Source organism: Salvelinus fontinalis, chromosome 41 (genome assembly GCF_029448725.1).
Source record: "Salvelinus fontinalis isolate EN_2023a chromosome 41, ASM2944872v1, whole genome shotgun sequence".
Lineage (NCBI taxonomy): Eukaryota > Metazoa > Chordata > Actinopteri > Salmoniformes > Salmonidae > Salvelinus > Salvelinus fontinalis.
This window is the reverse complement of record NC_074705.1, coordinates 7,635,746-7,663,291: the sequence shown is the minus strand read 5'-3', so window position 1 is coordinate 7,663,291 and position 27,546 is coordinate 7,635,746. Positions and strand designations below refer to the sequence as shown.

The window sequence follows — 27,546 nt, the reverse complement described above, 5'->3', positions numbered from 1 at the left end:
CTCGCTCTGTCTCTCTGGCTCGCTCTGTCTCTCTGGCTCGCTCTGTCTCTCTGGCTCGCTCTCTGGCTCGCTCTCTGGCTCGCTCTCTGGCTCGCTCTCTGGCTCGCTCTCTGGCTGTCTCTCTGGCTGTCTCTCTGTCTCTCTCTCTGTCTCTCTCTCTGTCTCTCTCTCTGTCTCGCTCTCTGTCTCGCTCTCTGTCTCGCTCTCTGTCTCGCTCTCTGTCTCGCTCTCTGTCTCGCTCTCTGTCTCGCTCTCTGTCTCGCTCTCTGTCTCGCTCTCTGTCTCGCTCTCTGTCTCGCTCTCTGTCTCGCTCTCTGTCTCGCTCTCTGTCTCGCTCTCTGTCTCGCTCTCTGTCTCGCTCTCTGTCTCGCTCTCTGTCTCGCTCTCTGTCTCGCTCTCTGTCTCGCTCTCTGTCTCGCTCTCTGTCTCGCTCTCTGTCTCTCTGGTTCGCTCTCTCTCTGTCTCTCTGGTTCGCTCGCTCTCTGTCTCTCTGGTTCGCTCGCTCTCTGTCTCGCTCTCTGTCTCTCTGGTTCGCTCGCTCTCTGTCTCTCTGGTTCGCTCGCTCTCTGTCTCTCTCTGTCTCTCTGGTTCGCTCGCACTCTGTCTCGTCTGGTTCGCTCGCTCTCGGTCTCTCTCTCTGTCTCTCTCTCTGTCTCTCTCTCTGTCTCTCTCTCTGTCTCTCTCTCTGTCTCTCTGGTTCGCTCGCTCTCTGTCTCTCTGGTTCGCTCGCTCTCTGTCTCTCTGGCTCTCTCGCTCGCTCTCTGTCTCTCTGGCTGGCTCGCTCGCTCTCTGTCTCTCTGGCTCGCTCGCTCGCTCTCTGTCTCTCTGGCTCGCTCGCTCGCTCTCTGTCTCTCTGGCTCGCTCGCTCGCTCGCTCTCTGTCTCTCTGGCTCGCTCGCTCGCTCTCTGTCTCTCTGGTTCGCTCGCTCTCTGTCTCTCTGGTTCGCTCGCTCTCTGTCTCTCTGGCTCGCTCTCTGTCTCTCTGGCTCGCTCTCTGTCTCTCTGGCTCGCTCTCTGTCTCTCTGGCTCGCTCTCTGTCTCTCTGGCTCGCTCTCTGTCTCTCTGACTCGCTCTCTGTCTCTCTGTCTTGCTCTCTGGCTCACTCTCTGTCTTGCTCTCTGGCTCACTCTCTGTCTTTCTGGCTGTCTCTCTGTCTCTGGGTTGCTCTCTATGTATAAAAATAGTTGTAATTTCTGAACCGTTAACACAATATGGATGAAAATACCCTCAAAGTTGACAGTCTGCACTTTCACCTAGTAGTCATTGTATCATTTCAAATCCTAAGTACTGGACTACAGGGTCAAAACAAGTTCTTCTGGAGCTCACTGTAGGTGTGTGTCCAGGTACAGGAGAGAGTGGTGCTAACAGTGGGTTTTCTATGTGTGTGTCTAGGTACAGGAGAGAGTGGTGCTAACAGTGGGTGTTCTATGTGTGTGTGTCCAGGTACAGGAGAGAGTGGTGCTAACAGTGGGTGTTCTATGTGTGTGTCTAGGTACAGGAGAGAGTGGTGCTAACAGTGGGTGTTCTGTGTGTGTGTGTCCAGGTACAGGAGAGAGTGGTGCTAACAGTGGGTGTTCTATGTGTGTGTGTCTAGGTACAGGAGAGAGTGGTGCTAACAGTGGGTGTTCTGTGTGTGTGTCCAGGTACAGGAGAGAGTGGTGCTAACAGTGGGTTTTCTATGTGTGTGTGTCTAGGTACAGGAGAGAGTGGTGCTAACAGCGGGTGTTCTATGTGTGTGTGTCTAGGTACAGGAGAGAGTGGTGCTAACAGCGGGTGTTCTATGTGTGTGTGTCCAGGTACAGGAGAGAGTGGTGCTAACAGCGGGTGTTCTATGTGTGTGTCCAGGTACAGGAGAGAGTGGTGCTAACAGTGGGTGTTCTATGTGTGTGTCTAGGTACAGGAGAGAGTGGTGCTAACAGCGGGTGTTCTATGTGTGTGTGTCCAGGTACAGGAGAGAGTGGTGCTAACAGTGGGTTTTCTATGTGTGTGTCCAGGTACAGGAGAGAGTGGTGCTAACAGTGGGTGTTCTATGTGTGTGTCTAGGTACAGGAGAGAGTGGTGCTAACAGTGGGTGTTCTATGTGTGTGTCTAGGTACAGGAGAGAGTGGTGCTAACAGCGGGTGTTCTATGTGTGTGTGTCTAGGTACAGGAGAGAGTGGTGCTAACAGTGGGTGTTCTATGTGTGTGTCTAGGTACAGGAGAGAGTGGTGCTAACAGTGGGTGTTCTATGTGTGTGTCCAGGTACAGGAGAGAGTGGGAAGAGTACATTCATCAAGCAGATGAGGATCATCCACGGGGCGGGCTACACAGAGGAGGACAAGAGGGGTTTCATCAGGCTGGTGTACCAGAACATCTTCACCTCCATGCAGTCTATGATCAAAGCCACAGAGAACCTCAAGATCCCCTTCAAATACGAACAGAACCGGGTAGGAAGTACTAACGCAACCATAAAAAAACACTGCCTTCCACACACACAACCAGAATTGGCTTGGTCAGAACACGTCCACAGTCACTCACACAAACACAATATAGTTCCAATGCACTCACTCTTCTGTCTGTCTGTCTCTCTGTCTGTCTCTCCCCTCCCTCCCCAGTCTAATGCCATGTTAGTGAAGGAGGTGGACATAGAGAAGATCTGTGGTTTCGACCAGCCCTACATCAGCGCCATCAAGACCCTGTGGGCTGACCCTGGGATACAGGAGGCCTACGACAGGCGCAGGGAATACCAGCTGTCAGACTCCACTAAATAGTATGTCCCGGTGTGTCTCTGTGTGTAAGAGGTTGTTCGGGTGGATGTGAGCGCACTTGGATGTGTGTGTTGGGGTTAAGGCATTTGCGCGTGGGTTTTAGTGTGTGTGTGTGGTTCACTGCAGTGCCTCTCGACCGGTTGCCCCCACTCCGGAGAGCTGATGGATAGAAATAGAGTGAGAGACCGACTGTCTCTCTCTCTCACACACACTCTCACACACACACACACACACACACACACACACACACACACACACACACACACACACACACACACACACACACACACACACACACACACACACACACACACACACACACACACACACTACAGTTCATATACTCCTCTCTCCACCCCTCACACTCAGCTAATTGAAAGCTGATATTGAACTTACACCATTGCTTTACCTTCTAAAGGTTCTGGAAATAATTTTCCAGTACTTATTCTTCAATAAAATGACTACTACACACACATTTACCATTTACACAATCTATTGCTGACATTTAAGTCAAGTCAAACCTTAGAATATAGTGACTCTGTGTGTGTGTGAGCGTAATGTTGATCTTTGATTCCTGGTTGATTGCCTGTTAATGTTATGAGAGGACACCATCTCTGCTGACACCCAGCTGATTGGACGTGAGGACCTTGATAAGCTGAAATGGGGGTGTTTGAGTTGGACTGGGCTGGAAAACAAACCCCTGCATACCCCAGGGCATCTCCAGCACCAGGGCTGAAGAATCGCTCCCAATGCTGCCCCCTGTCAAAACCCTGTTGTATTACAGCTAATCAGTCTCTTCTGCCCTTTGTGTGTGTGTGTGTGTGTGTGTGTTACATGCTGACCACAGTGCTCACGTTGCGAGCATTGCGAAATAAATGTACACATACAGGCGTGGCCAAAAGTTTTGAGAATGACACAAATATTAATTTTCACAAAGTCTGCTGCCTCAGTTTGTATGATGGCAATTTGCATATACTCCAGAATGTTATGAAGAGTGATCAGATGAATTGCAATTCATTGCAAAGTCCCTCTTTACCATGCAAATGAACTGTATCCCCCAAAAACATTTCCACTGCATTTCAGCCCTGCCACAAAAGGAGCAGCTGACATCATGTCAGTAATTCTCTCGTTAACACAGGTGTGAGTGTTGACAAGGCTGGAGATCAGGTCATGCTGATTGAGTTTGAATAACAGACTGGAAGCTTCAAAAGGAGGGTGGTGAAGGGCCTCCCGGGTGGCGCAGTGGTCTAAGGCACTGCATCACAGTGCTAGCTGTGCCACCAGAGATTCTGGGTTCGAGCCCAGGCTCTTTTGCAGCCGGCCACGACCGGGAGGTCCATGGGGCGACGCACAATTGGCACAGCGCCGTCCGGGTTAGGGAGGGTTTGGCCGGTAGGGATATCCTTGTCTCATCGTGCATTAGCGACTCCTGTGGCGGGCCGGGCGCAGTGCGCGCTGACCAGGTTGCTAGGTGTACGGTGTTTCCTATTGGTGCGGCTGGCTTCCGGGTTGGATGCGCGCTGTGTTAAGAAGCAGTGCGGTTGGGTTGTGTTTCGGAGGACGCATGGCTTTCGACCTTCGTCTCTCCCGAGCCCGTACGGGAGTTGTAGCGATGAGACAAGACAGTAACTACTAACAATTGGATACCACAAAATTGGGGAGAAAAAGGGGGGTAAAAAAAGAGGGTGGTGCTTGGAATCATTGTTCTTCTTCTGTCAAACATGGTTACCTGCAAGGAAACACGTGCCGCCATCATTGCTTTGCACAAAAAGGGCTTCGCAGGAAAGGATATTGCTGCCAGTAAGATTGCATCTAAATCAACCATTTATCGGATCTTCGAGCAGAGCGGTTCAATTGTTGTGAAGAAGGCTTCAGGGCGCCCAAGAAAGTCCAGCAAGCGCCAGGACCGTCTCCTAAAGTTGATTCAGCTGCGGGATCAGGGCACCACCAGTACAGTGCTTGCTCGGGAAGGGCAGCAGGCAGGTGTGAGTGCATCTGCACGCACAGTGAGGAGAAGACTTTTGGAGGATGGCCTGGTGTCAGGAAGGGCAGCAAAGAAGCCACTTCTCTCCAGGAAAAACATCAGGGACAGACTGATATTCTGTAAAAGGTACAGGGATTGGACTGCTGAGGACTGGGGTAAAGTCATTTTCTCTGATGAATCCCCTTTCCAATTGTTTGGGGCATCTGGAAAAAAGCTTGTCCGGAGAAGACAAGGTGAGCGCTACCATCAGTCCTGTGTCATGCCAACAGTAAAGCATCCTAAGACCATTCATGTGTGGGGTTGCTTCTCAGCCAAGGGAGTGGGCTCACTCACAATTTTGCCTGAACACAGCCATGAATAAAGAATGGTACCAACACATCCTCCGAGAGCAACTTCTCCCAACCATCCAGGAACAGTTTGGTGACGAACAATGCCTTTTCCAGCATGATGGAGCACCTTGCCATAAGGCAAAAGTGATTACTTAAGTGGCTCGGGGAAAAAAATATCAATATTTTGGGTCCATGGCCAGGAAACTCCCCAGACCTTAATCCCATTAAGAACTTGTGGTCAATTCTCAAAAGGCGTGTGGACAAACAAAAACCCACAAATAGTCCAAGCATTAATTATGCAAAAATGGGCTGCCATCAGTCAGGATGTGGCCCAGAAGTTAATTGACAGCATGCCAGGGTGGATTGCAGAGGTCTTGAAAAAGAAGGGTCAAGACTGCAAATATTCAAATATAGACTCTTTGCATCAACTTCATGTAATTGTCAATAAAAGCCTTTGACACTTATGAAATGCTTGTAATTATACTTCAGTATTCCATAGTAACATCTGACAAGAATATCTAAAGACACTGAAGCAGCAAACTTTGTGGAAATTAATATTTGTGTCATTCTCAAAACGTTTGGCCACGACTGTACATGTTATTTAATGATTGCACCCACTGCTTTCGGGAGTCAACGAGCGTCTGCGTAGCCAGGCGCTAAAATAGAACTTGGTTCTATTTGTGATGCTTGAGGCGCTGCAAGTCCCGCCTCTCCCAGCTCCTCATTGGTTTTTAGGAGCATATACCCACGTGTGCGATTTGAAAGATGAAATCAGGTCCACAGTCCAGTTGGTGGTGGTAATGCACCTTAAAGTTGTTTGCCAACCGCCATATAAAGTCAAAGGAGAAGAAGAAACTTGAAGGAGGAGAGATTACTAGATACAAACTCCGTTTACCCTTTTATCAGTAGATTCATTGTTGGAGTAGAGGAACTTGTGCATTTCAGGTCAAATAACAACCCGATGTTTATATAATGCTTATCGACCTGTCCCCAAATTAATATAATTGGTTCAGAGTTCGTTTGATAATTCAACCTGCCTGTCCTGATCGCGTCTGGTGTGGGTGGACAAAATCAACATGCGCACGATGGCGCACAAACGAGCAGTCTGGTCAGCATGTTAGTGCGTATGTGCAGCCATCCAGTTTCTTTAGTGATAGACTGTGTGTCTGTGTGTGTCTTCAGTTATCTTAGTGATATAGACCGCGTCACCGCGGAGGGATATGTTCCTACTCAGCAGGATGTGCTTCGTGTCCGGGTCCCCACCACGGGAATCATAGAGTACCCGTTTGACCTGGAGAACTGCATCTTCAGGTACCGTCACGGTACTGCAGCGAGGGACTGCTCCTTCTCTGCCTCTGCTGCTGCCACCGACGTCCTCACTATGTCACTGTCCTGCAACACACTGACACACACACACCCAGGTCCCCACATAGCACCTCTCTGAGACTGGGCCCACTCAGGACAACCCAACTGTTATGCAATCGTTGCAGAACCCCAAACTAGAAATGATGCAAAATAGCATCAAAATGGCTTGTTGGGTTGATGCAAAAATGGCTACAACTAAACTAAAGCCTTTTATTGTGAAGGTAAAGACCTGAAACGGCCGTTCTCAGAGTTGCTTTGGGGGGTGAGTGGGTCTGTGTATGGTGCTCGGGGTGGTGGTGGAAGCCTAATACGGACCAAAACTACTGTTCTAGACTTGGTACGGTCGCCCAAGCCTTCCACACTGGACTGATCCACCTTCTCTGGATTGGTAGGGGGGTGTGGCGGTAATGCTTACTGTCTACTGTGCTTTATATGACTGTGGTCTGTCTCTTTCTGTCTCTCTCTCTCTTTCTCCCTCTGTGTGTAGCTATCTAACTGATCTGGACCGTATCTCAGACAACAACTATCTGCCCACACAGCAAGATGTTCTGAGGGTGCGAATCCCCACCACCGGCATCATAGAGTACCCCTTCGACTTGTCAAGCATCATTTTCAGGTAGACAATGCTAGCGTGCTAACTTTAGCCTAGCAGACATGCCATAGTCAGATGGAGTTGCTAACATTAGCCTAGCAAATACATAATTTTCAGGTAGACAATGCTAACGTGCTAACATGAGCCTAGCAAAAGCATCAGTCAGGTGGCGCGACTGACGTCAGCTTAGAAAAAGCATCCTTTTCACAAGTAGAAGAGGCTAAGGTGCTAACATTAGCCTAGCAAATGCATAATTCAGGAAGGGGATGCTAGCATCAGCATCAGTGCCCTTGTGCAGTCATGTTAACCAGTGAATCATCCCATGGCCCTGCTCCATTACTTCTTAAAATGCATTCTCCTTTTCTCAAAGTAATCACAGTTTGGCATGAGAGCATAGGGGAAAGTTAGGGTCCCACATTAAGCTTTCACCAATCCAGTCATGTCATTAATTAGTGGTTACTTTAAATTAAGGAAGGATACACTTATCAGTATTTGGACAGGGCATACCGATGTGTGCGTGTACATCTCGCATGTCATACATTCTGGTTGTTCCATAACTATCATTGAACTCTTCATTCAGCAGTGGACAGAGCTGTGTTTTATTGTAGGCTTGATCTCCACCATTGATCTCTCCCACACACACACACACACACACACCCAACCTCCTCCACTCATACACTCACACACATCCTCGTGAGTCCAAAGTCCTATATTCTGGCGCCCGTCTTTTTAAAATGGGTCACCCTCTTTCTCCTCTCCTCCCCTCTGTTCATCCTGGCAGAGGAAAGGAGGTCGTCCTCTCTCTCTCTCCCAGTGAAGGATGTTATTTCGGGCCTGGGGTCCTGCAGGGCTCTGATTGGCTCTTGGTCTCTGTGGACTGCAGTACCCCATGCTACAGCAGGGGGGCGTTTCATTACAAATTAAATCACATACATTCACTTCTGGAAAAACAAAAAAACAATCTGTTTAATTCAAAGACAGGACTATGCAAATCTAGGCCTCAAAGACCATAGTACTGCTGGTTGCCTTTTCCCTGGATGTTAAATCATTGATTAAGATCACTGACTTAGAACAAGTCTCACCTGGTCTGAGTCAGTTCCTGGTACATAATGTAACTTTATCAGACAGACTAACATTTTACATGACTTAACTTTACTTCTACTTGAATCGTTTAACACAGAAGAACGCTTAACAAAACCTAAAAGACAACCTAGGAAGACAGTGGCAAAGAAAAACGGAAGGAAGAAACCTTGACATGCACACACACACACACACACACACACACACACACACACACACACACACACACACACACACACACACACACACACACACACACACACACACACACTCCAGTCAGAACTACTCGGAGGACACACTCCTGTCGTTCACCCAGCAAAGGAATCCTGCCATCATCAGAGGTGCCTTCTGTATCCCTCCATCTTCTTCCCTTTTGTATTCTCATCCCTTCCTCAGTCTTCATCTGTTCCTAGTCCTCTACCTCCTCTCTCTCGTTCTCCTCTTTTTATCTCACCTCCACCAGGGTTGCACTATTGCGCTTGGCTAATGCTTCAGGAACACAGACACACACACTAGGGAACGGTGGGAGAGCTGGTTTGCTTTTTTGCCCTCCCATCTTGCCAAGGGGTGGACTAGGTAGAATGTTCCTCCATTCACTGATCCAGGATCTGATATACCTTCATCCCCCTTATGGCTAATATTTGGAATTGGGGTAAGGTTATCTGATCCTAGATCTGAGGTTAGGGGCAACTTGTGAATGGTTTTGGGCACCGCTCACTCTTTACTGATGATCCATTCACTGGGTAACACTTTATGCATAGATAAAGTTATAAACTGCCTACAACATAGGCCTACATAATCTAAATTATTTAATGATAATAAGCAGTTTCAAGTCAGATCTTCAAGAAGTAAAGTGTTACCTACATTTGTTTCCACACTGTATGTTACATACAGTACCAGTCAAAAGTTTGGACACAATAATGTAGTAAGCAAATCAAAATATGTTATATATTTGAGATTCTTCTAAGTAGCCACCCTTTTGCCTTGATGACAGCTTTGCAAACTCTTGGCATTCTCTCAACCAGCTTCATGAGGAATGCTTTTCCAAACGTCTTGGAGTTCCCATATATGCTGAGCACTTGTTGGCTGCTTTTCCTTCACTCTGCGGTCCAACTCATCCCCCGAGTGATTGTGGAGGCCAGGTCATCTGATGCAGCACTCCATCACGCTCCTTGGTCAAATAGACTTAGACTGCCTGGGTCATTTCCTGTTGAAAAACAAATGATAGTCCCACTAAGCACAAACAAGATGGGATGGTGTATCGCTGCAGAATGGTGTGGTAGCCATGCTGGTTAAATGTGCCTTGAATTGTAAATAAATCACCGACAGTGTCACCAGCAAAGCACCCCCACACCATCTTGCTTTCCTGTTGCAGTCCTCATGAGAGCCAGTTTCATCATAGCGCTTGATGGTTTTTGCGACTGCACTTAAAGAAACTTTAAAAGTTCTTGAAATGTTCCGCATTGACTGACCTTCATGTCTTAAAGTAATTATGGACTGTTGTTTCTCTTTGCTTATTTGAGCTGTTCTTGTCATAATATGGACTTGGTCTTTTACCAAATAGGGCTATCTTCTGTATACCAACCCTACCTTGTCACACAACTGATTGGCTCAAACGCATTAAGAAGGAAAGAAATTCCACAAGTTAACTTTGAACAAGGCACACCTGTTAGATGAAATGCATTCCAGATGACTACCTCGTGAAGCTGGTTGAGAGAATGCCAAGAGTGTGCAAAGCTGTCATCAAGGCAAAGGGTGGCTACTTTGAAGAATCTCAAGTCTAAAATATATTTTGATTTGTTTAACACTTTTGTGGTTACTACATGATTCCATATGTGTTATTTCATAGTTTGATGTCTTCACTATTATTCTACAATGTAGAAAATAGTAAAAAATAAAGAAAACTCTGGAATGAGTCGGTGTGTCCAAACTTTTGACTGGTACTGTATGTCAGTTTATGATCTGTGTGTTTTCCACCGTAGGCTTTCCTAACTGTGACCTCTCAGGGCCATAGATGAGACCGAGTTCAGTGAACAAACTGTCCTCCATGTTGCCACCAAACGTTCTCGTTTAGAGTCTCAGTTGAATGGGATTGTCTTGGAACGTTAGGTGCCAAAATGGCGGTCATTAGGATTCTACATCTCAAGTTCACTTTGAACCTTCTCAAGTTTTCCACCATCCTCTGTATATGTGTGTGGTTTTGGGCTAGGTCTTCATGTAGCTGTTGAATCCATCCATACACTAACTGTACGTGGAGTTAAATCACAGACATAGAAAATCAATGAGGACTGATTGGCACCAACCCTTCTGCATGGATGGATTCAGGAAGCCATTTTAGAGTTTTTAGACAGTCTTATTAGTTGTTCTACAAACACAACAACACTGTTTAACATCTTTTCTCTCTCGTCCTCTGTGTCCTGGCACCTATCCTCCCTCCGTCCATGCTCCAGGATGGTGGATGTAGGGGGTCAAAGGTCAGAGAGGAGGAAGTGGATCCACTGTTTTGAGAACGTCACTTCCATCATGTTCCTGGTAGCGCTCAGCGAGTACGACCAAGTACTGGTGGAATCTGACAACGAGGTGTGTACACACGCACTAGGGAAAGATGGGAGAGATGGTTCGCCTTTTTGTCTACCCGGTTTCCCATAGTGAAACATTGGTGCACTAGGTAGAATTTGACTCTTTCCAGTGATCCAGGATCTGATATGCCTTTATCCCCTAATGGTTCATTTTTGGTGTTGGGGTTAGGTAATCTGATCCTAGATCTGTGGTTATCATGTCAAAGATACCACACACTCGCCCGCACACATCACGGCACACACACACATCAAACACCCTTACTAACTGTCCTCTGTCCCTCTGTCAGAACCGTATGGAGGAGAGTAAGGCGTTGTTCAGGACCATCATCACCTACCCCTGGTTCCAGAACTCCTCAGTCATCCTGTTCCTCAACAAGAAGGATCTGCTGGAGGAGAAGATCTCATACTCCCACCTGGTCGACTACTTCCCTGAGTTTGATGGTGTGTGTGTGTCTGTCTACAGTTACCTTAGTGATGTACCGCGTGACTGATGGTTCCTGACTACTGTGATGCGGGATTCACTGTGTGTGTGTGTGCGCCCCAGGTCCCCAGCGAGATGCCCAGGCAGGCCGGGAGTTTATCCTGAAGATGTTTGTGGACCTGAACCCGGATAGCGACAAGATCATCTACTCCCACTTCACCTGCGCCACGGACACCGAGAACATCCGCTTCGTCTTCGCTGCCGTCAAAGACACCATCCTGCAGCTCAACCTCAAAGAATACAACCTGGTCTGAAAGACTCTTGCACGCAAACACACACTCTTCCCAGTTGCACAGATTAGCCTACACACACACACACATACACACACACACACACACACACACTTATGAAGCTTACACACACCTACACATCTAGTTGATCTTTCCCCCCCTGCTTTTCAGTCCAGCGATTTAAGACCCCCCTCTTCCAATATCTCTCCTCCCATTCGCTCTCCCATTCATTCCTTTTTTCTACCCTTTTGCCATAAGCCTGTCCTCTCCCTCGTTCTCAGCAGCTTGTCAGTCTCCTCTTCTCCACACACATGCCATGACTACGGGAGGGGGGTGTGTGTGTGTGTGTGTGTGTGTGTCTGTGTGAGAGAGAAGGTGAGGAAGAAGACTAGTGCGGTCAGTGAACTGTGGGTCTTTAACCCTTGAACCCTCAGTCAACTGACCTGAGATCACATCCTCTGATTTGCGGAAGGAGTGACCCAACCGCAAGACATAAAACACTTGAGGGGGTGACGTTTTTCACTCTATAAAGGAGGGGCTATAGACTGGGAGGGGGGTGGAGACACCAGGACGCGAGCAGGAAGTGATGTCACACAGAAGTGAGAGGGCAGACCAAGGATTCTGTTTCCACCTCGCATCAATGAATGTATACTCCGAGTGAGGATCGCAAACGCAAAAAAATAAATTAAATATGTTATAAAGTAATTACGTATGTAGACAAAATACACTAAGACTGAAAGCACCAGAGGGAGAGGAAAAAGCAAATCGATTAAATCTGTGTATCGCTGAGCTTTTTTACAAATAGTTTTTAATAATAGTAACTTGTTGCTATGTCAACTTCTATCCGATGACAAAGAAGTTGTTTGAAAAGTTATAGAAGCGGTTAACAAAACAAAATCTTGTATTTAAAAAAAAATAGAAAAATAGCCAGAATATCACAAAAACAAGATGGTAATCAGAAACGGACTTTAATTGTATCCTTTACAGACGGTTGTGGTTGTTCATGTTTAGGTTTGATCACATCGCTTCCCTCCTTCACTGGTTTACTGACTGATACACCGGAACCTTCCGTTTGACATCCGCAGTACCACGTTCTGTTTGATACACGCTACATTAAGATTACCGAACATCCGATACTCGCTACTATGTTCTGATTGGACAGTTGCTGAGGGGGAGGGAGTCATGTATGGATATGATGTCATCACCGTACGGTACATCAGTCTGTGAAAGAATGACATCACGTGTTAAGTCGCCCAGCGACCCAATTAGATGTGCTCTGGAGATTCTGGACAATCCATCCCCACAAATGACACGGTGGCATCCATTATTCCAGACACAAAGGAAGCTATATGTTGTTTACCTTCTTTTTTTTTTTTTTTACTGTATAGACACTTTTGTTTGTTGATGAGAGGTGGTTGTTGATTGGTGGGAGCAGGAGACGTAAGATCCTGTCTCCCAGATGGCCAGGCAAGCATACTCTGAAGTCAAAAAGTTATTGTTTGTGTATATTTCTGTTTGTAAATATATGTACACAGAAACGCTCCTGTACAAAAACACTCTGTGGTACAGTACACCATCTTTGGCAACAACAGAAAAAAGAGAAGAAAATCCATTTTTTCCCCGATAGTGTACTGTTTTTTTGTTTTCCTATGAATTTACTAGTATTTATACTGTGATTCTGGATTTCTTTGATTATTGATAATCAGTTGATTATAAGAGGACTACACACATAGAGGGCTGCAGTGAGAGGAAAGGAACGGTCTCAGAACAGAGGTTCTTAACCATCTGGAGCCTTCTAGTCTAGAACCTTCAGAACGTTCTAGATCCTCGGCTCTCTTCTGCAGCTTCTCCCTACTAACACTAGAGCAGATTAGTTATTCACAATATGTTGACAAAAGACATGATATTAAAAGAGTAACTAAATAAAGATTTTTTTTTTTTTAATTTATCTAATAATTTATGGAACCAGGTTTGAAGGTGTTGATAATTTGACTGCTTTTTTTTTCTATCATGTTGAAATGCGGTCGGGGCTAGACTTGAGTCTAAACTGCTGTAACAAAACAAACGTCTACTATAGTATGTACTAAATCTCTGCTTTCTTTTTTCTCTTAAGACAATTCCAGATGTACTTTGCCATTCTATCTATATCCATGTTAAATTCTATGGTTTTCTTCTCACATTAAGTCACTTTGTTTCGTTTCATTGATGAAAACTTGTATTTCTCCTCTTGGGTTTCTAATAGGCACAGCTCTGTAACTGCATACATAGGAAATGTACCATATGAACGTAGGTGAATTTTTATAACCAGTGATTGGAGACCAGTACGGTCTATGCTTGCTCTGTCGTTGTAATTTAAACACAGTTTGCTTTGTCGTTGGTTTGAGTTGTTTTAGTTCAAGTTCCGAGGCTTGCTTTGATAGAACCAGTGACGTTGCAGATCTACTTTTGAACCTCTTTCTACAGGCAACTTTTCTTCATTATTCTCATTAAGGGCTATCGCCATGCATCAGACAGGCAGATGTGGGAGAACTAGTATAAGACAGGGCTCAATTCGGTTTTCAATTCATGAAGTGAGTGGAAATTCAATGAGTGAATTCAAAAATCCTAGAAAGCGATGGGCAGTAGAGGACAAGGGTACACGGTTGCGTTCTGTTCTCAAGGGCTGCAGTCTTGCTGGGTTTTTTCTGTTGCCTTCTAACCAAAAACGGATTTCTACCTGTGAAATCAGGTGTTTGCAATCCCCAGCCAATTGGTAACATTCATTGATCAAGTAAATGTCGGGGAGAAATGAAAACCAGCAGGAATGCAGACTTCGAAGCACTGGGTTGTGCACCCCTGGTTTTAGGTTCACAGTCGACTAAGCCATTCACTCATGAGTGTTTGTGGGTATCATTTTGTTCAACAAAGACCGCGTGTGAATGCAGCTGTGGTAGGATACATGACCAACACTACCATTCATTTTTTTACTTTATCTTTCTCTGGATCAACAGTGGATCAGACAAGCTTCCAGCTCCAAATGAGGGAATCTGTCAAGCCCCAAGTTCCCTACTGCACTGTTTGATGTGTTATCATCAGGGGTGTGATCCTGGATCAGCTTACCCTCCCTCAATGCTAACCTTAAAGGCCCAGTGCAGTCAAATGTGATTTTTCCTGTGTTTTGTATAGATTTCCACACTAAGGTTGGAATAATACTGTGAGAAATGGTGATAATGCTATTTTAGTGTAAGAGCTGTTTGAAAAGACCGCCTGAAATTTCTGCCTGTTTTTGGTGGGTTTGAGTTTTGGTTTGTCTGTTTGATATCACCATGTGGTAAATTAGTTAATAGACCAATTTTAAAAAAAGTTTCAAACCTCTCTGCCAACAACAGCTAGTTTTCAGTTTTCCCCTCGCCACTCAGACCACCACTTCCAGACAGTCCTAGCAAAATTCATGCTTGAGAAATTACTCTTGCCAAGAAGCTATTTTGGTTTATTTTTTTGACAATTTTGAGTGAAAACAATCGCATTATGGTACTTAATTGTTACCCAGAAATGACTTGATTTTGAGGTAAAAACGTCTGCATTGGGCCTTTATCCATTAGGGGGGATGCAAAACTGACCTTAGATCAGTGTTAAGGGGAACTTTCCTTCTACTGTCCTACTGCTAGTTTTACCATCCGGGGGTGTGCTTTGTGCTTGTTGAGGAGATTTTGCACATTGTCAATAGACACTCCTACAGTAGAGGCAGGGTGGTAAACCAGGTGTTAAAATGCTATTCCAAGTTAAAGCATAGCTGCACAACACACAGCTCTAGCACACCTGTGCAGGCTTTTGTTCCATACCAGCACTAACACCCCAGTCAACTGATTGAGAACTAATCATGGTCTTGGATTTAGACCGCAACTAGTTGAACCAAGTGTGTTAGTGTTGTACTGGAACTAAAGCCTGTACACTGCAGCCAGTATTAGAGGATGTTATCCAAGTATGATATTCAGTATTTCATTCAGTGTTGATCTGCCCACAAACAATGTGTTGAATACAACTTGCATACCAAACAGACAAGCACTTGGGCTCCTGTACTGCCTCCACAATGCAGGGTGAAAACAGCCCAAACTACAATCATCTGACTTGGTGATTAATCAGTCATATTTATAGGAAACACTACTAATCTCTTGTTTTCCACTTCTTGTGGGTTAATTGGTTGGCACTCCTGAAGTGTCTGCACATTAGGGCCCAGAGTTGTTCCTAGGCTGTAACTAGGACACAGAGTTTTACCTGGTCAGATTAACATGGACATGGTGCATATTGAGAACTTAGCTTGACTTCTTTCCTTTAAATCTTTTTTGTAAGATAAAAAAAACATTACCGGAACACTATTGTATTTAGGACCACTTGATTTATTTTTTAATCTAAGGAAACCTGAGGGTTAAATGTTTTAGTTGGTGTATAAAATATACAATGCTGTTTTTGTTTTTCTTTATTTTGTATGTAAACCAAATGTAAATGATGTATTATACTGTGTGCCAACCCAACTCTCTAGAGCCAGGCTCTCTCTCTCTTAAGTGCCAATGCTGACATCATCATCAGGGGACAGCCATCTTGGATGGTCCCATTTTTAAGAACACCAGAGACCTAAACACGTGGCATGTTCGACTACGCCACCCCTAACAAAAACTATAAATACACATTTTTTTTTAAAATTGTGTAATTATATAATTGCATGTATTTAGTGTTGGGAGGAGGTGAGGGCTCAGAAAAATGTATTGGCTGATGCAGAGACCTTTATGAAAGGGTGGAATCGGTTATTGATTGATCGGTTGGTTATTATGGATTATTGATTTGCATTACTCTCGCCATATTTCTTATTTTTCTGTGTGTTTTCATGCATTTGTTTCAACCACTGTTGCCTGATCCTCATTCAAACATGAACATGATTTATTACGATCATCGTCGCCTTCTAAGAGAGAACATAATGACAAGGTATCTGTTTTAAATTGAAATAAATTTGTTCGTATACTTGCTGATTTTGTGTGTGTGTGTGGTTAATGACTAGTCTGGCATATGTCATGTCTAGAAACGACCCAAGCCCTTCTCTTCTAGCCACTATGCACTTGTGTAGTTCTCATAGGATTTGATAAATAGGCCTTCAAGTGCCTATGGTTAGGAACAACAGGGGTTGTTTCTGGACCTGGCCATTGTTCCATCAAAGAGAGTCTATACAAATGGCTTGGCTCTATATAGAGGTTTTGCATCCTCTCTTGGTGTTATTGAGATGCTGTCATTTCTCTGAATTGTCCGTTGTCATTCTGTGACTTCTGCTAGTGAAATAGATGGGAGTGTCACAGAATAGAAATAATCAGTGATGGACATATTTCGTCTACATTGAGGATCATGATTACGAAGTTATGGGATTGGGGTTATTATACATTAAATGAGAAGGCTATTATGAGTGTTAGGGAACCACCACATCTCACACTTGCGTGCATCATCAGGGGACAGTTCTGCACACCTTCCACCGGGGGCACACGGCAGCAGCAACACTTCCGCAAACTGTAATTTTATACATTTGACATCTAAAATGGGCCTTCGGAGCGCCACCTCTTTCTCTCATCACATGCAACGCCCGCTCATCGATGACTCGTACATTTTGTAGCGCAAGGGGTGGTTTCAGCTAGTGAAGGCTTGTGTGGACATTAGCTAGCCAGCCAGCTAACGGTAGCTAGCTAACACATTGTGGAATTGAAGACGGTTTTCAAGAACAGATTTTCGACACGATTGCCCCACTTGACAGCTATAATATCTACGAGGAATTGGACAATATACAAATCTGCTACCTAAGCTTACGTTGGCTTGCTTCTCTCTGCTAAGATTTGCTAGCTAGTTAGCTAACACGAAAGGATATTGCTGTTACTTAGTCAACATCTACCTAGCCCAGATTTATTTTAAGATTCTTCAATCGGTGCCATATTATCTAACGTTGCACGTCTTGGTGTTCAGCCTTTTTTGGTGCCATTTGTTAATTTTTTGACAAGGAACCAAATTAAAAGCAACGCTAGCTAGCCAACAACGTTGGAGAAAAAAACCAATCACTACGCGAGACCGGGTAACTGGTGTCCTAGATAACGTTAAGATAAATAGCTAGCCAGTTAATGTTAACGTAGCTGTCTAAAAAGAAAGACGCTATAGTTGTCCAAAAACGGGGTCTATATATTTTTATCCTGGTTGCTGAGGAACACTGATAAATCCATTGACATGATGTTTCCACAATCAAGACACTCGGTAAGTAGCTAACGTTAGCATAACTAGCTAGATGATAGCAAAATTCGAGCTATTCTAGCTAGCTACAGAAGCAATTAAGCTTTTATACATGTAAGAATAAATGGGGACATCTACGATGGCCATAACGCCGTGGTATGTTTTCATTTGTGTTGTTGATGATGGTTTCAATCGCTTGTCTGTCACGCGCCCCCGGCATTTGTTTACATTCCAGGCTAGCTCCCTCTTAGCTAGCTAACGTTAGCTACCAAGATTACTAACTACAGCAGTTTTCATTAAGCTTTGTAAATGGGTGTTTACCTTTTAGCTAGTCTATAATATTATACTAAACGTTTGCCACTCATTAGTAACGTAATGTGACATATTTGAACAGGGATATCTCAGCAAAGTGACATGTGCTAATAAAACGTAGCTAACTAGATTGCGGAGACAAATTCGCTAACTTTTTTTCTTGGCAGTCTTTCAGTCAAACCTAACACGTAAGGGCATGTGTAATTAAGTCAATTCATACAATCATAATTAAAAGTTAACTATCAATTGAATCCTCAATCAAGGGTGTCTTTAATTTGGATCCTTGATTACATTGAAGTCCCAAATACTGCCAGCCCCTATGCCATCACAACAGAGGTGGATGTAATATACAATAAAATATGCCATTTAGCAGACTTTTATTCAAAGCGACTTAATCATGCCCACATTTTAGGTATGTGTGGCCCAGGGAATCGAGCCCACAGCCCTGGCGATGCAAGCACCATGCTCTACCAACTGAGCTATACAGGATGTTGTAGCTATATAACTTAGGCCTGAAGGTCTTTCAATTGAATACTGGTGTGCTAATGATGATACTGGTTGGGAAATAAGAATGTACATGATTTGATATGGTTGAGCCTATTTCTGTGCTTCTTCTTTCTCTTTAGCGTCCTACTACCCCCTAGGCCGGGATCCTAGTTCACACTATCAGGGTTTGCCCCTGCATTAACCCGTCCTCTCTCAATTCCAAGGATGACCAGCCCCTCCTGGAGAGCTGTTTGTGTGTGTGCTACTGGGTGTGCAGGCTTTTGCTCTAGCCCTACTAATCACCTCATCAGGACCTTGATTAGCTAAATCAAGTGTGTTTGTGTAGGGGCCGGAGCAAAAGCATTCACAGTCAGTAAGTCTACAGGATGGTAGTTGTAGAGCCCTAGTGTAATTTGGGTGGTGGCATCCTTCTACCAGTCTGAGGCCTTGGTGGGAAGCTTAACGCTAGATTATGGCTCTGACTCACCCTGGCGTCATTATTGTCAGTTGGTCACCTCTGGAAACTCATCTAACCCTGACCATACTCAGACACACACATCCTCTCAGCCTGCGCTAACACCCCCCCCCCCCCCCCCCCCCCCCCCCCCAGTAAAAGCCCAGAAAACCCCCTGCTATAAGGTTCATCTCAGAGGTCAATCCCTCTGTTACTGAACATTCAATATCACCCCCATGTGTCTCACACACATACACACAGTCACAAACCGTGCCCGTTCCCTTTCTATCACATACCCATACAGTCCCACATACAGGGGGAGTGAAGAAATGCACACGTCAGTGAGAAGGGTAGGGGATGGAAACGCAGCTTCTCACTGATTGTTGTTATCTTGTTGATTGTCTAACTGTTTGTTGTTGTCTTGGGGATTCTGACTGTTGTATGTTTGCTATTGTGTTGTCCCCCAGGCTTCCTCCCAGTCCTCCCAGCCTCTCAAGTTCACCACCTCCGACTCCTGCGACCGCATTAAGGACGAGTTTCAGTTCCTACAAGCACAATACCATAGGTAACACTGAAACACACACATGCTCAGTCACACACTCAAAATACCCACCTACACACACACCCACAAACACTCAAGTCACGCACACTGCATGCACTCAGATTCCAACATGCACTCACTCATATACACAGACATGTCCGTAACCAAATGTTGTCATATATCCAATCAGCTTGAAGATGGAGTGTGACAAGCTAGCTAGTGAGAAGTCAGAGATGCAGCGTCATTACATCATGGTGAGTGACATCATCACCTCTTCTTTTACTTTTAGCCTACCTAGGATACACATTGGCCATTACTGCATTTCTCTGATATACTGTACCAGTCGAAGGTTTGGACACCTACTTATTCCAGAGTTTTTCTTTTATTTATACTATTTTCTACATTGTAGAATAATAGGGAAGACATCAAAACTATGAAATAACATATATGGAATCATGTAGTAACCAAAAACGTGTTAAACAAATCAAAATATATTTTATATTTGAGATTCTTCTAAGTAGCCACCCTTTGCCTTGATGACAGCTTTGCACACTCTTGGTAGTCACCTGGAATGCATTTCAATTAACAGGTGTGCCTTGTTAAATGTACATTTGTATGGAATTTCTTTCCTTAATGCGTTTGAGCCAATCAGTTGTGTTGTGACAAGGTAGGGCTGGTATACAGAAGATAGCCCTATTAGATCAAGTCCATGTTATGGCAAGAATAGCTCAAATAAGCACAGTGAAACGACAGTCCATCATTACTTTAAGACATGAAGGTCAGTCAATCCGGAAAGTTTTTTCAAGTGCAGTCGCAAAGACCATCAAGCGCTATGATGAAACTGGCTCTCATGAGGACCGCCACGGGAAAGGAAGACCCAGAGTTAACTCTGCTGCAGAGGATAAGTTCATTAGAGTTAACTGCACCTCAGATTGCAGCCCAAATAAGTGCTTCAGAGTTCAAGTAACAAACACATCTCCAACTCAACTGTTCAGAAGAGACTGCGTGAATCAGGCTTTCGTGGTTGAATTTCTGCAAAGAAACCACTACTAAAGGACACCAATGAGAAGAGACTTGCTTAGGTCAAGAAACACGAGCAATGGATATTAGATCGTTGGAAATCTGTCCTTTGGTCTGATGAGATCAAACTGGAGATTTTTGGTTCCAACCGCCTTGTTTTTGTGAGACGCAGAGTAGGTGAACAGATGATCTCCGCATGTGTGGTTCCCACAGTGAAGCATGGAGGAGGTGTAATGGTATGGGGGTGCTTTGCTGGTGACACTGTGATTTATTTACAATTCAAGGCACACTTAACCAGCATGGCTACCACAGCATTCTGCAGCGATATGCCATCCCATCTGGTTTGTGCTTAGTGGGACTATCATTTGTTTTTCAACAGGACAATGGCTCAACACACCAATAGGCTGTGTAAGAACTATTTGACCAAGAAGGAGAGTGATGGAGTGCTGCATCAGATGACCTGGCTTCCACAATCACCCGACCTCAACCCAATTGAGATGGTTTGAGATGAGTAGGGCTGCAGAGTGAAGGAAGGGCATCCAACATGTGCTCAGCATATGTGGGAACTCCTTCAAGATTGTTGGAAAAGCATTCCTCATGAAGCTGGTTGAGAAAATGCCAAGTGTGCAAATCTGTCAAGGCAAATGGTGGCTGCTTTGAAGAATCTCAAATATCCAATATATTTTGATTTAACACTTTTTTGGGGGGGGGGGGGTTACTACATGATTCCATGTGGGTTATTTCATAGTTTGTCTTCACTATTCTACAATGTAGAGAATTGTAAAATAAAGTACACCTTGAATGAGTAGGTGTGTCCAAACTTTTGACTGGTACTGTACACAAGTGTATTGAGGGCTAGGGATTGATTTGGAATTCTGCAGTATGTTAGTGTTATGTCACAAACCCCCATATCTTCTTTTTGCAGTACTACGAGATGTCTTATGGACTGAACATTGAAATGCACAAACAGGTAGCTTATTTTCTATCTCTTTTGCTCTCTCTTCTCCCTCTGGTACTTTGTTATATTGTAACGCCAGTGTTGTATTCTGACTATAGAGATCTTTAGAGGACGCAACATTGTATCTTTCCCATTATGGCATCTGTGAGAGCATTGGCACCATTGAGGCCATCTCCATTTTGAAGTAGTACATTCTTCTACTACTGAGTTGGTTAACAAACTGAAAGGGTGCACACGGCCAACTAAAGTGTGCTGTTTTCAACTGGTATACAGCCAAGGTTGGCTATTTACTGCCATCTGCAGTTATGGAATGTTTCCTCACGAGTATAAGTCATTGGCTGATCCCTACCGATGATCTGGATGGAATTATGTGATCCTTCCTTAACCCATAGGAAGTAACACTCAGTTAACTACTTCAAAATGGTGAGTGTACTCAATGGTGCTGCCCATTTTAAAACGGGCTTTGGACACTAGAAACCTCTCTCTATGATTCTGACTGTCGGTCTGTCTCTTCTCCCCAGGCTGAGATCGTGAAGAGACTAAACGGGATCTGTGCTCAGGTGCTCCCCTACCTATCTCAAGAGGTATTACACTCTCCTTTCTACACAAACTTTTCCTTTAGGATAACATAATCCCATATCAACGTGCTGTACAATGTCAATGTATTTAATTCTGTACAATAGCTAAATGTGTTTGGATGTGTGTGTTGCAGCACCAGCAGCAGGTCCTAGGGGCCATAGAGAGAGCCAAGCAGGTCACTCCTCCTGAGATGAACTCTATCATACGGGTAGGCTGGTGTGTGTGTGTGACTTGTGTATGAATATGTGTGTGTATATAACCATGTGTATCTGTCTGTGCGTTTAGCAGCAGCTCCAGGTGCACCAGTTGTCTCAGCTCCAGGGCTTGGGCCTCCCCACGATGGCCTCTCTCCCCATGGGCCTGTCTGCTCCCAGCCTCCCTCCAACCTCCAGCGCCGGACTGATGTCCCTGTCCTCCATCCTGGCCTCGCACTCTCACTCACAGGCAGCACATGCACAGGTAACAGACACACACCGGACCCGAGCGACGCACACACCTTACACGGGCAACACACACCTCCAGGGCTCTACAGTGTGACCATTTCACTCGCATATGTGACTAAAAATAAATGTGCGCTAATAGCAAAAGTGATATATTCAAGTAGGGACTTATACCCCCAAAACCAATACTGCCGTGGTTGTAGTATTTCTGCTTTTTTATGGTTGGTAATCGCACGAAGAACTACGAATACCATAATGCAACATGCAGCTCAACGAGCCAATCGTAGCCTAATGTAGTCAGAGGCTGGAACTACCTCAGTAGGCTGGAGACGCAAGCCTTTGAATAGCTACCTTGAGAGGATCTGCATTCGCTTCTGTCAGGAGAAGGATGAAGAGGATCACATTTTATTTTAAAGGTGTACTATGAGGAAATCGCTCCGCTTGGTTGCAAAAATGTTAACCGTTCGCCTCATTTCAGTTTGTGACAAAACAAGCAGGTAGTGTACAGAATCATTGTACAATCTAAACCGCGGTGAAATATATTTTCCATAACCAAACATATTGTATTTTCACTGTTTTAAATTGGTGTACAAAACTGAACGTAAAAGACGCAAAAAATAAACTTAAGAACGAGAAGCATAGAAATAGTGGACATAGAACGTATCTACCTCTTCTTAGACTAGCTTTCCATGAGAATGTCAGATCTATAACTCCACTTTTCTATGTTAATTTGGCCTGGCCAGACAAAAAGTTACATATTGCAGCTTTAAGCGACAAGATCAACAACAGGAGACCGACGTGTCTGCCAGTGATGTGGATGTGGCTGAGTCTATGATTGTCTAGTCACCAGCAACACAAGAAGATGAAGCTTTCGCTAGCACTAAGTGACGTTGGCGCCAATGTTGCTCTGCTAGCCAGTGCCACTGCCAGCGGGAAGCATACAAGAACATCCAACAGTGAGGAAAAAGCTTTCTTGAGGTTAGAGTTTGAAGGTGAATGAAAACTTATGTTTTGCAAGTATTGTAAGGCCGAACCAATACTTGCAAGCCAGCATTCTAGCTTTGTGGTGTGGAATCCTCACTTAAATGGACATGTCATAAAAATGTTTACTTCATATTCAACACTTTTCTATGTTTTGTAGTCAAAAAGACAGAGGAAGATTAGTGTTTCCAATGACATCATTACCCAATTCTTAGACAATTTAGTATGGAATGCCTACTTATAATTTTAACCAATTAGGAGTAGGCATTCCATACTAAATTGTCTAAGAATTGGTTGATGTCATTGGAAACACTTATCTCCCTGTCTTTTTGACTACAAAACATAGAAATTCACTGTTTTCACATTTGTTGATGTAGTGCTGGAGATTTTGAAACAGACACTGTTAACAGATCATTGTGCCAGCCCTAGAGACAATTAAAACACTACCTCGACTACTTTTCAATTTGCGCCTGCATTTATTTGTGTGCGCACCTACATTTTCTATTTAGGCGCACATGTTTTCGTTGTATAAAATGCCAGCGTAGAGCCCTGACCCTGACATTCAACCCCCCCCCCCCCCCACCCACCAGGTAACACACACATGACAGTTCACGGCTCTCTTCCTTGTGTTTTGTTCTCTGGTCTCCTCCCCACCAGGCTCAGGCCCAGCTGGCTAAAGAAGACAAGGCCAGAGACGCAGCAGAGAGAGAACAGAGGGAAGAGGATGGAGACAAGTCCGACTGATGGTGGAGTGTGAATGGGAAGGAGTGGAGAGAGGGGTGAGACAAGTTGGACTGATGGACAACCAGGAGTGGATCTACTGTGGGAGGGCTAAGGGGAGGGGGGTGGTGAGTTGAGTGTTCATACAGTAGGTGTCACCCTGTGGTTCAGCTCTTTAGAGTTACTCTCTGGGCCTCCACTCCATTGCTTTCTTATCCTTTTTCATCTTCTATTATCATCAAATCAGTTTGTCACCAAGCCTGTTGGACAGGTCTCCTCTGTTTGACTCCTTCCTCTTTTCCTTTCCTCCTCTTCACTATTGCCGCTGACAACCCATTGCCAACAGATACTACCCTGACCTCTAACCCAGAGATGTGGACTCGAGTCACGTGACTTGGACATTTCATGACTTGATACTTGACTTGGCAAAAAGAAACGAACACTTGCCAATCGACATTGACTTGAGCATTTATGACTGGTGACGTAACTTGGACAAGCTATGTGAGTCGAGACTTGGTTTGTCATCTTGCTCACACGGTAGGCCTCTCTGTCCTTCATATCTTGAGTACTGCAGGTTTTTTGAGTTTTCTTCTGTCTTCACCAATGATATTCACGGAAATCACAGCTCTCGCAGGCCGGGCACAAAGCACGTCATCTAGCAAAGCGCGCCACTCTCCACTGTCCTGCGGTATTTATTTAGCAAACGTGATAACACATCACTCCAAACAAACAAAAGCAAGAACTCTTACAGCAGCCTACACCTAAACTGTATGGGAAGAAAATGAGATGACTTCTGTCTGATCAACTAGGCTACTGACAACAACCAGGTGGTAATGTTATGTAGCCTATTTTCTAGACCAATTATTTGTGTCAGGAGAAAATGTGAATGTGATCAAATTTGGTGTAAGTTAAATTCAAACTTGAACTGGCTAGGCTACCTTGACCTTTTCAATCCAAAACTATTAACTGAAATTAATCAAACACTACTGATTTACATGGACTGTGTGAGTTACTTTTGAATTAAAGTTGCAGAGGCCTACACTATGCAAACCTGCATAAAGCAAGCCCTGTGAGTTGTATTGTCCAATTGTTGTGTCTGTAGAGGAAACCCCTGTTAGTCAGTTTGTAAAACGCGTTGGTCCAAAATGATTGCAATGAAATTGGCAAAAAAAAACACTTAGCCTTTGACTTGAGGACCCGAAACCCAAAATTAGGGACTTGTGACTTGACTTGACTTGAGCTGTGGGAGCTGGGACTTGGGACTTGCCCGTTATTTCTTGGGACTTGACTCAAAGCTTAACCTTGAGACTTGCAAAATTGTGACTTGGTCCCATCTCAGCTCTAACCCTTTAACCCCTGACCTTTGTTCCTCTTCTCCTAGTAGAAGTTGCCCTTAAGCTCAGATTTAAACGATCAAAACATTACTGACCTTTGATCAGTGTCTAGGGACAACTTCCTCCTGTAGGTCTCTGCTGATTGGCTGCAGAGTTACTGCTAACTCTGCACACTGATCTCACAGACAGTGTTCTGAAAGGGCCACTTGAATAAGACAGTCAAGTGTAAAAGTCAGGAGCTAGGGTGTGTGTGTGTGCGCAAACTTAAGTTTTATTTTTACGAACCACCTTTTCGTATTCACCCTCCCGCCTCTGTCTGTCCACTCTCTTAACTGACCAAGTCTATGGTCCAGTCCCTAGGCACTTTCCCCTAGACAGAGGAAGTGTCCAAGGGGTAAGGGTTGATCCTGTACGGGGCCTAAATCTTAACGGGACCTAAACTTCACATCAATCATGTGCTCATTCAGATCAGATCCTATTGGTGGAAAGGGAGAGGAATACATTTGCATATGTCGTTATGTTGGTTAGCATAGCACTTGGAGCTAGAATGTGTGGTGAGCGAGCATGTTGTCAAACCATTGAACACAGCCGTAGCGCACTAACCTATAACCTACCCTCGGATGCATAACTGTTTTTCTAATTCGAGGCGAAAAGGTTTAGTTCTTCTCCAGGACAGTAGGTGGCAGCAAAGCCAAACCAGACCCAGGGCTATATTCAATCAAACACCCATTACAGTATTTACAGACTTTATCCCCCCCAATGGGTTAATTAAAATCACAGAACCCTAAAAACCTACTACTGCTGCCAGGTAGACTCCCCTCACAGGGAGATGTCTAAATGTTCAGAATAAGAAGAGCATTTTTGGGAAGTAGTTTGTAAACCAAGACACTGTGAACTTTGCTATGGCAGGTTTGATTGAATTTAGAGAAAAACTTGGACATGAATGGTTTGTGTTTCTGTTGTGAAGGGCCCATTTATATAACTATATCAATATACATATACTTTTTTAAGCATTTTTGTATGTTTCAAAGCTGCTTTTAGTGTGTATGCGTGTGATGGAAGATGACGTTTCAATGCAGCGTGTGTATTATGTGATGTGCTATGGAAAGAGGTACTATCCAATACCCCCCCCCCCCCCTCTCCTGCCCCCTTGACAATGCTGAGGAAATGTCGCCTCCTTGTTGAGCTTTGTAAATGTAATTTTTAAAACTCTTAATTTTTGTCATTGTATGTGAAACTTCATAAGTGTGTACTTGGCGATAATGTATGTCATTTGTGTTATGAAAAACCAATACTTATAGCTTCATTTAAAAGAAGAGACGTGGCGGGGAAAAGTCACACAATGTAAACCAACCAAACTGAAACATTGACTACACAACATGACTGAAAGAAGCGCTCGGCAGTAAGGAAATGTCTATGGTGCCTTACAAATAAATGACTCAACGGAGAGACTGTTTCTAGTGGTTTTTGTATGTGTGTCTGTATTTGCTTGCCTGTTTGCATACATGAATGCCTGTGGGTATACTACAAAGCAGTATCAATGAGTTAGCCAGGTAACTTGGATGAACAACCAGAAATAATTGCTGATTTTCTGGTTTATTAAGAAAGCTTAAATTAATTTACAGAAGTATTGACCCCATGGATTTCTTCGCATGTAATTGTTAAAGGGGGATTAAAATTGATTTGTCATTTTTTGTCAACAATCTACACAATACTTTGTCAAAGTGGAAGTTTTTTTTTTTTTAAAGATTCATAAAAATGTAGTGACATAGTCATTGCATAAGTATTCAGGTCCCTGAGTCAATACATGTTACAACAACTTTGGTATTGATTACAGCTGTGAGTCTTGGGTAAGTCACTAAGAGATTTCCACACCTGGATTGTGCAATATTTGCCTATTATTCTTTATGATGTTGGGGACCATGGCTATGACAGCTATTGACACCAATTATCAAGTCTTGCACTAGATTTTCAAGGTGATTTAAGTCAACTAACTTGGCCACTCAGGAACGTTGTCTTTTTGGTAAACAACTCCAGTGAGGATTTGGCCTTTTGTGGTAGGTTATTGTCCTGCTGAATTCCTCTCCCATTCTCCGGTGTG

The 27,546-nt window shown here is 44.3% G+C and overlaps 2 protein-coding genes across 4 annotated transcripts in view; both read left to right on the top strand.

Annotated features, from left to right (window-relative positions):
• Window positions 1-16,389, top strand: part of LOC129840361 (guanine nucleotide-binding protein subunit alpha-11-like) — a 34,027-nt gene extending 17,638 nt beyond the window's left edge. Inside the window, exons 2-8 of one of the 2 annotated variants that reach the window (XM_055908177.1) lie at window positions 2,241-2,425; window positions 2,594-2,748; window positions 6,242-6,370; window positions 6,912-7,040; window positions 10,547-10,676; window positions 10,963-11,116; window positions 11,220-16,389. In XM_055908177.1, coding sequence (XP_055764152.1) covers window positions 2,241-2,425; window positions 2,594-2,748; window positions 6,242-6,370; window positions 6,912-7,040; window positions 10,547-10,676; window positions 10,963-11,116; window positions 11,220-11,410 — 1,073 coding nt within the window. In that variant the 3' untranslated portion in view covers window positions 11,411-16,389. The remainder of the gene's footprint in view (window positions 1-2,240; window positions 2,426-2,593; window positions 2,749-6,241; window positions 6,371-6,911; window positions 7,041-10,546; window positions 10,677-10,962; window positions 11,117-11,219) is intronic. The other variant, XM_055908176.1, reaches the window with a different exon arrangement.
• A 556-nt stretch (window positions 16,390-16,945) lies between these two features.
• LOC129840362 (TLE family member 5-like) lies at window positions 16,946-26,894 on the top strand. 2 transcript variants are annotated; one of them, XM_055908178.1, is made up of 8 exons: window positions 16,946-17,644; window positions 19,340-19,437; window positions 19,604-19,667; window positions 21,359-21,403; window positions 21,913-21,975; window positions 22,104-22,178; window positions 22,256-22,429; window positions 24,049-26,894. In XM_055908178.1, the coding sequence occupies exons 1-8, from the start codon at window positions 17,618-17,620 to the stop codon at window positions 24,133-24,135; spliced, it is 633 nt and encodes a 210-aa protein (XP_055764153.1). In that variant the 5' UTR covers window positions 16,946-17,617; the 3' UTR covers window positions 24,136-26,894. The 2 variants fall into 2 exon arrangements, with proteins under 2 accessions (XP_055764153.1, XP_055764154.1); XM_055908179.1 differs by having other exon boundaries at window positions 16,947-17,644; window positions 22,259-22,429.
• Window positions 26,895-27,546: the final 652 nt, after the last annotated feature.

Bases quoted from the DNA above. Each gene is read 5' to 3' on its own strand.
- LOC129840362 (XM_055908178.1), top strand. From the start codon at position 17,618: ATGATGTTTCCACAATCAAGACACTCG. The intron at 21,404-21,912 runs GTAGCTTATTTT...TCTTCTCCCCAG, and splicing joins ACATTGAAATGCACAAACAG to GCTGAGATCGTGAAGAGACT. The intron at 21,976-22,103 runs GTATTACACTCT...TGTGTGTTGCAG, and splicing joins TCCCCTACCTATCTCAAGAG to CACCAGCAGCAGGTCCTAGG.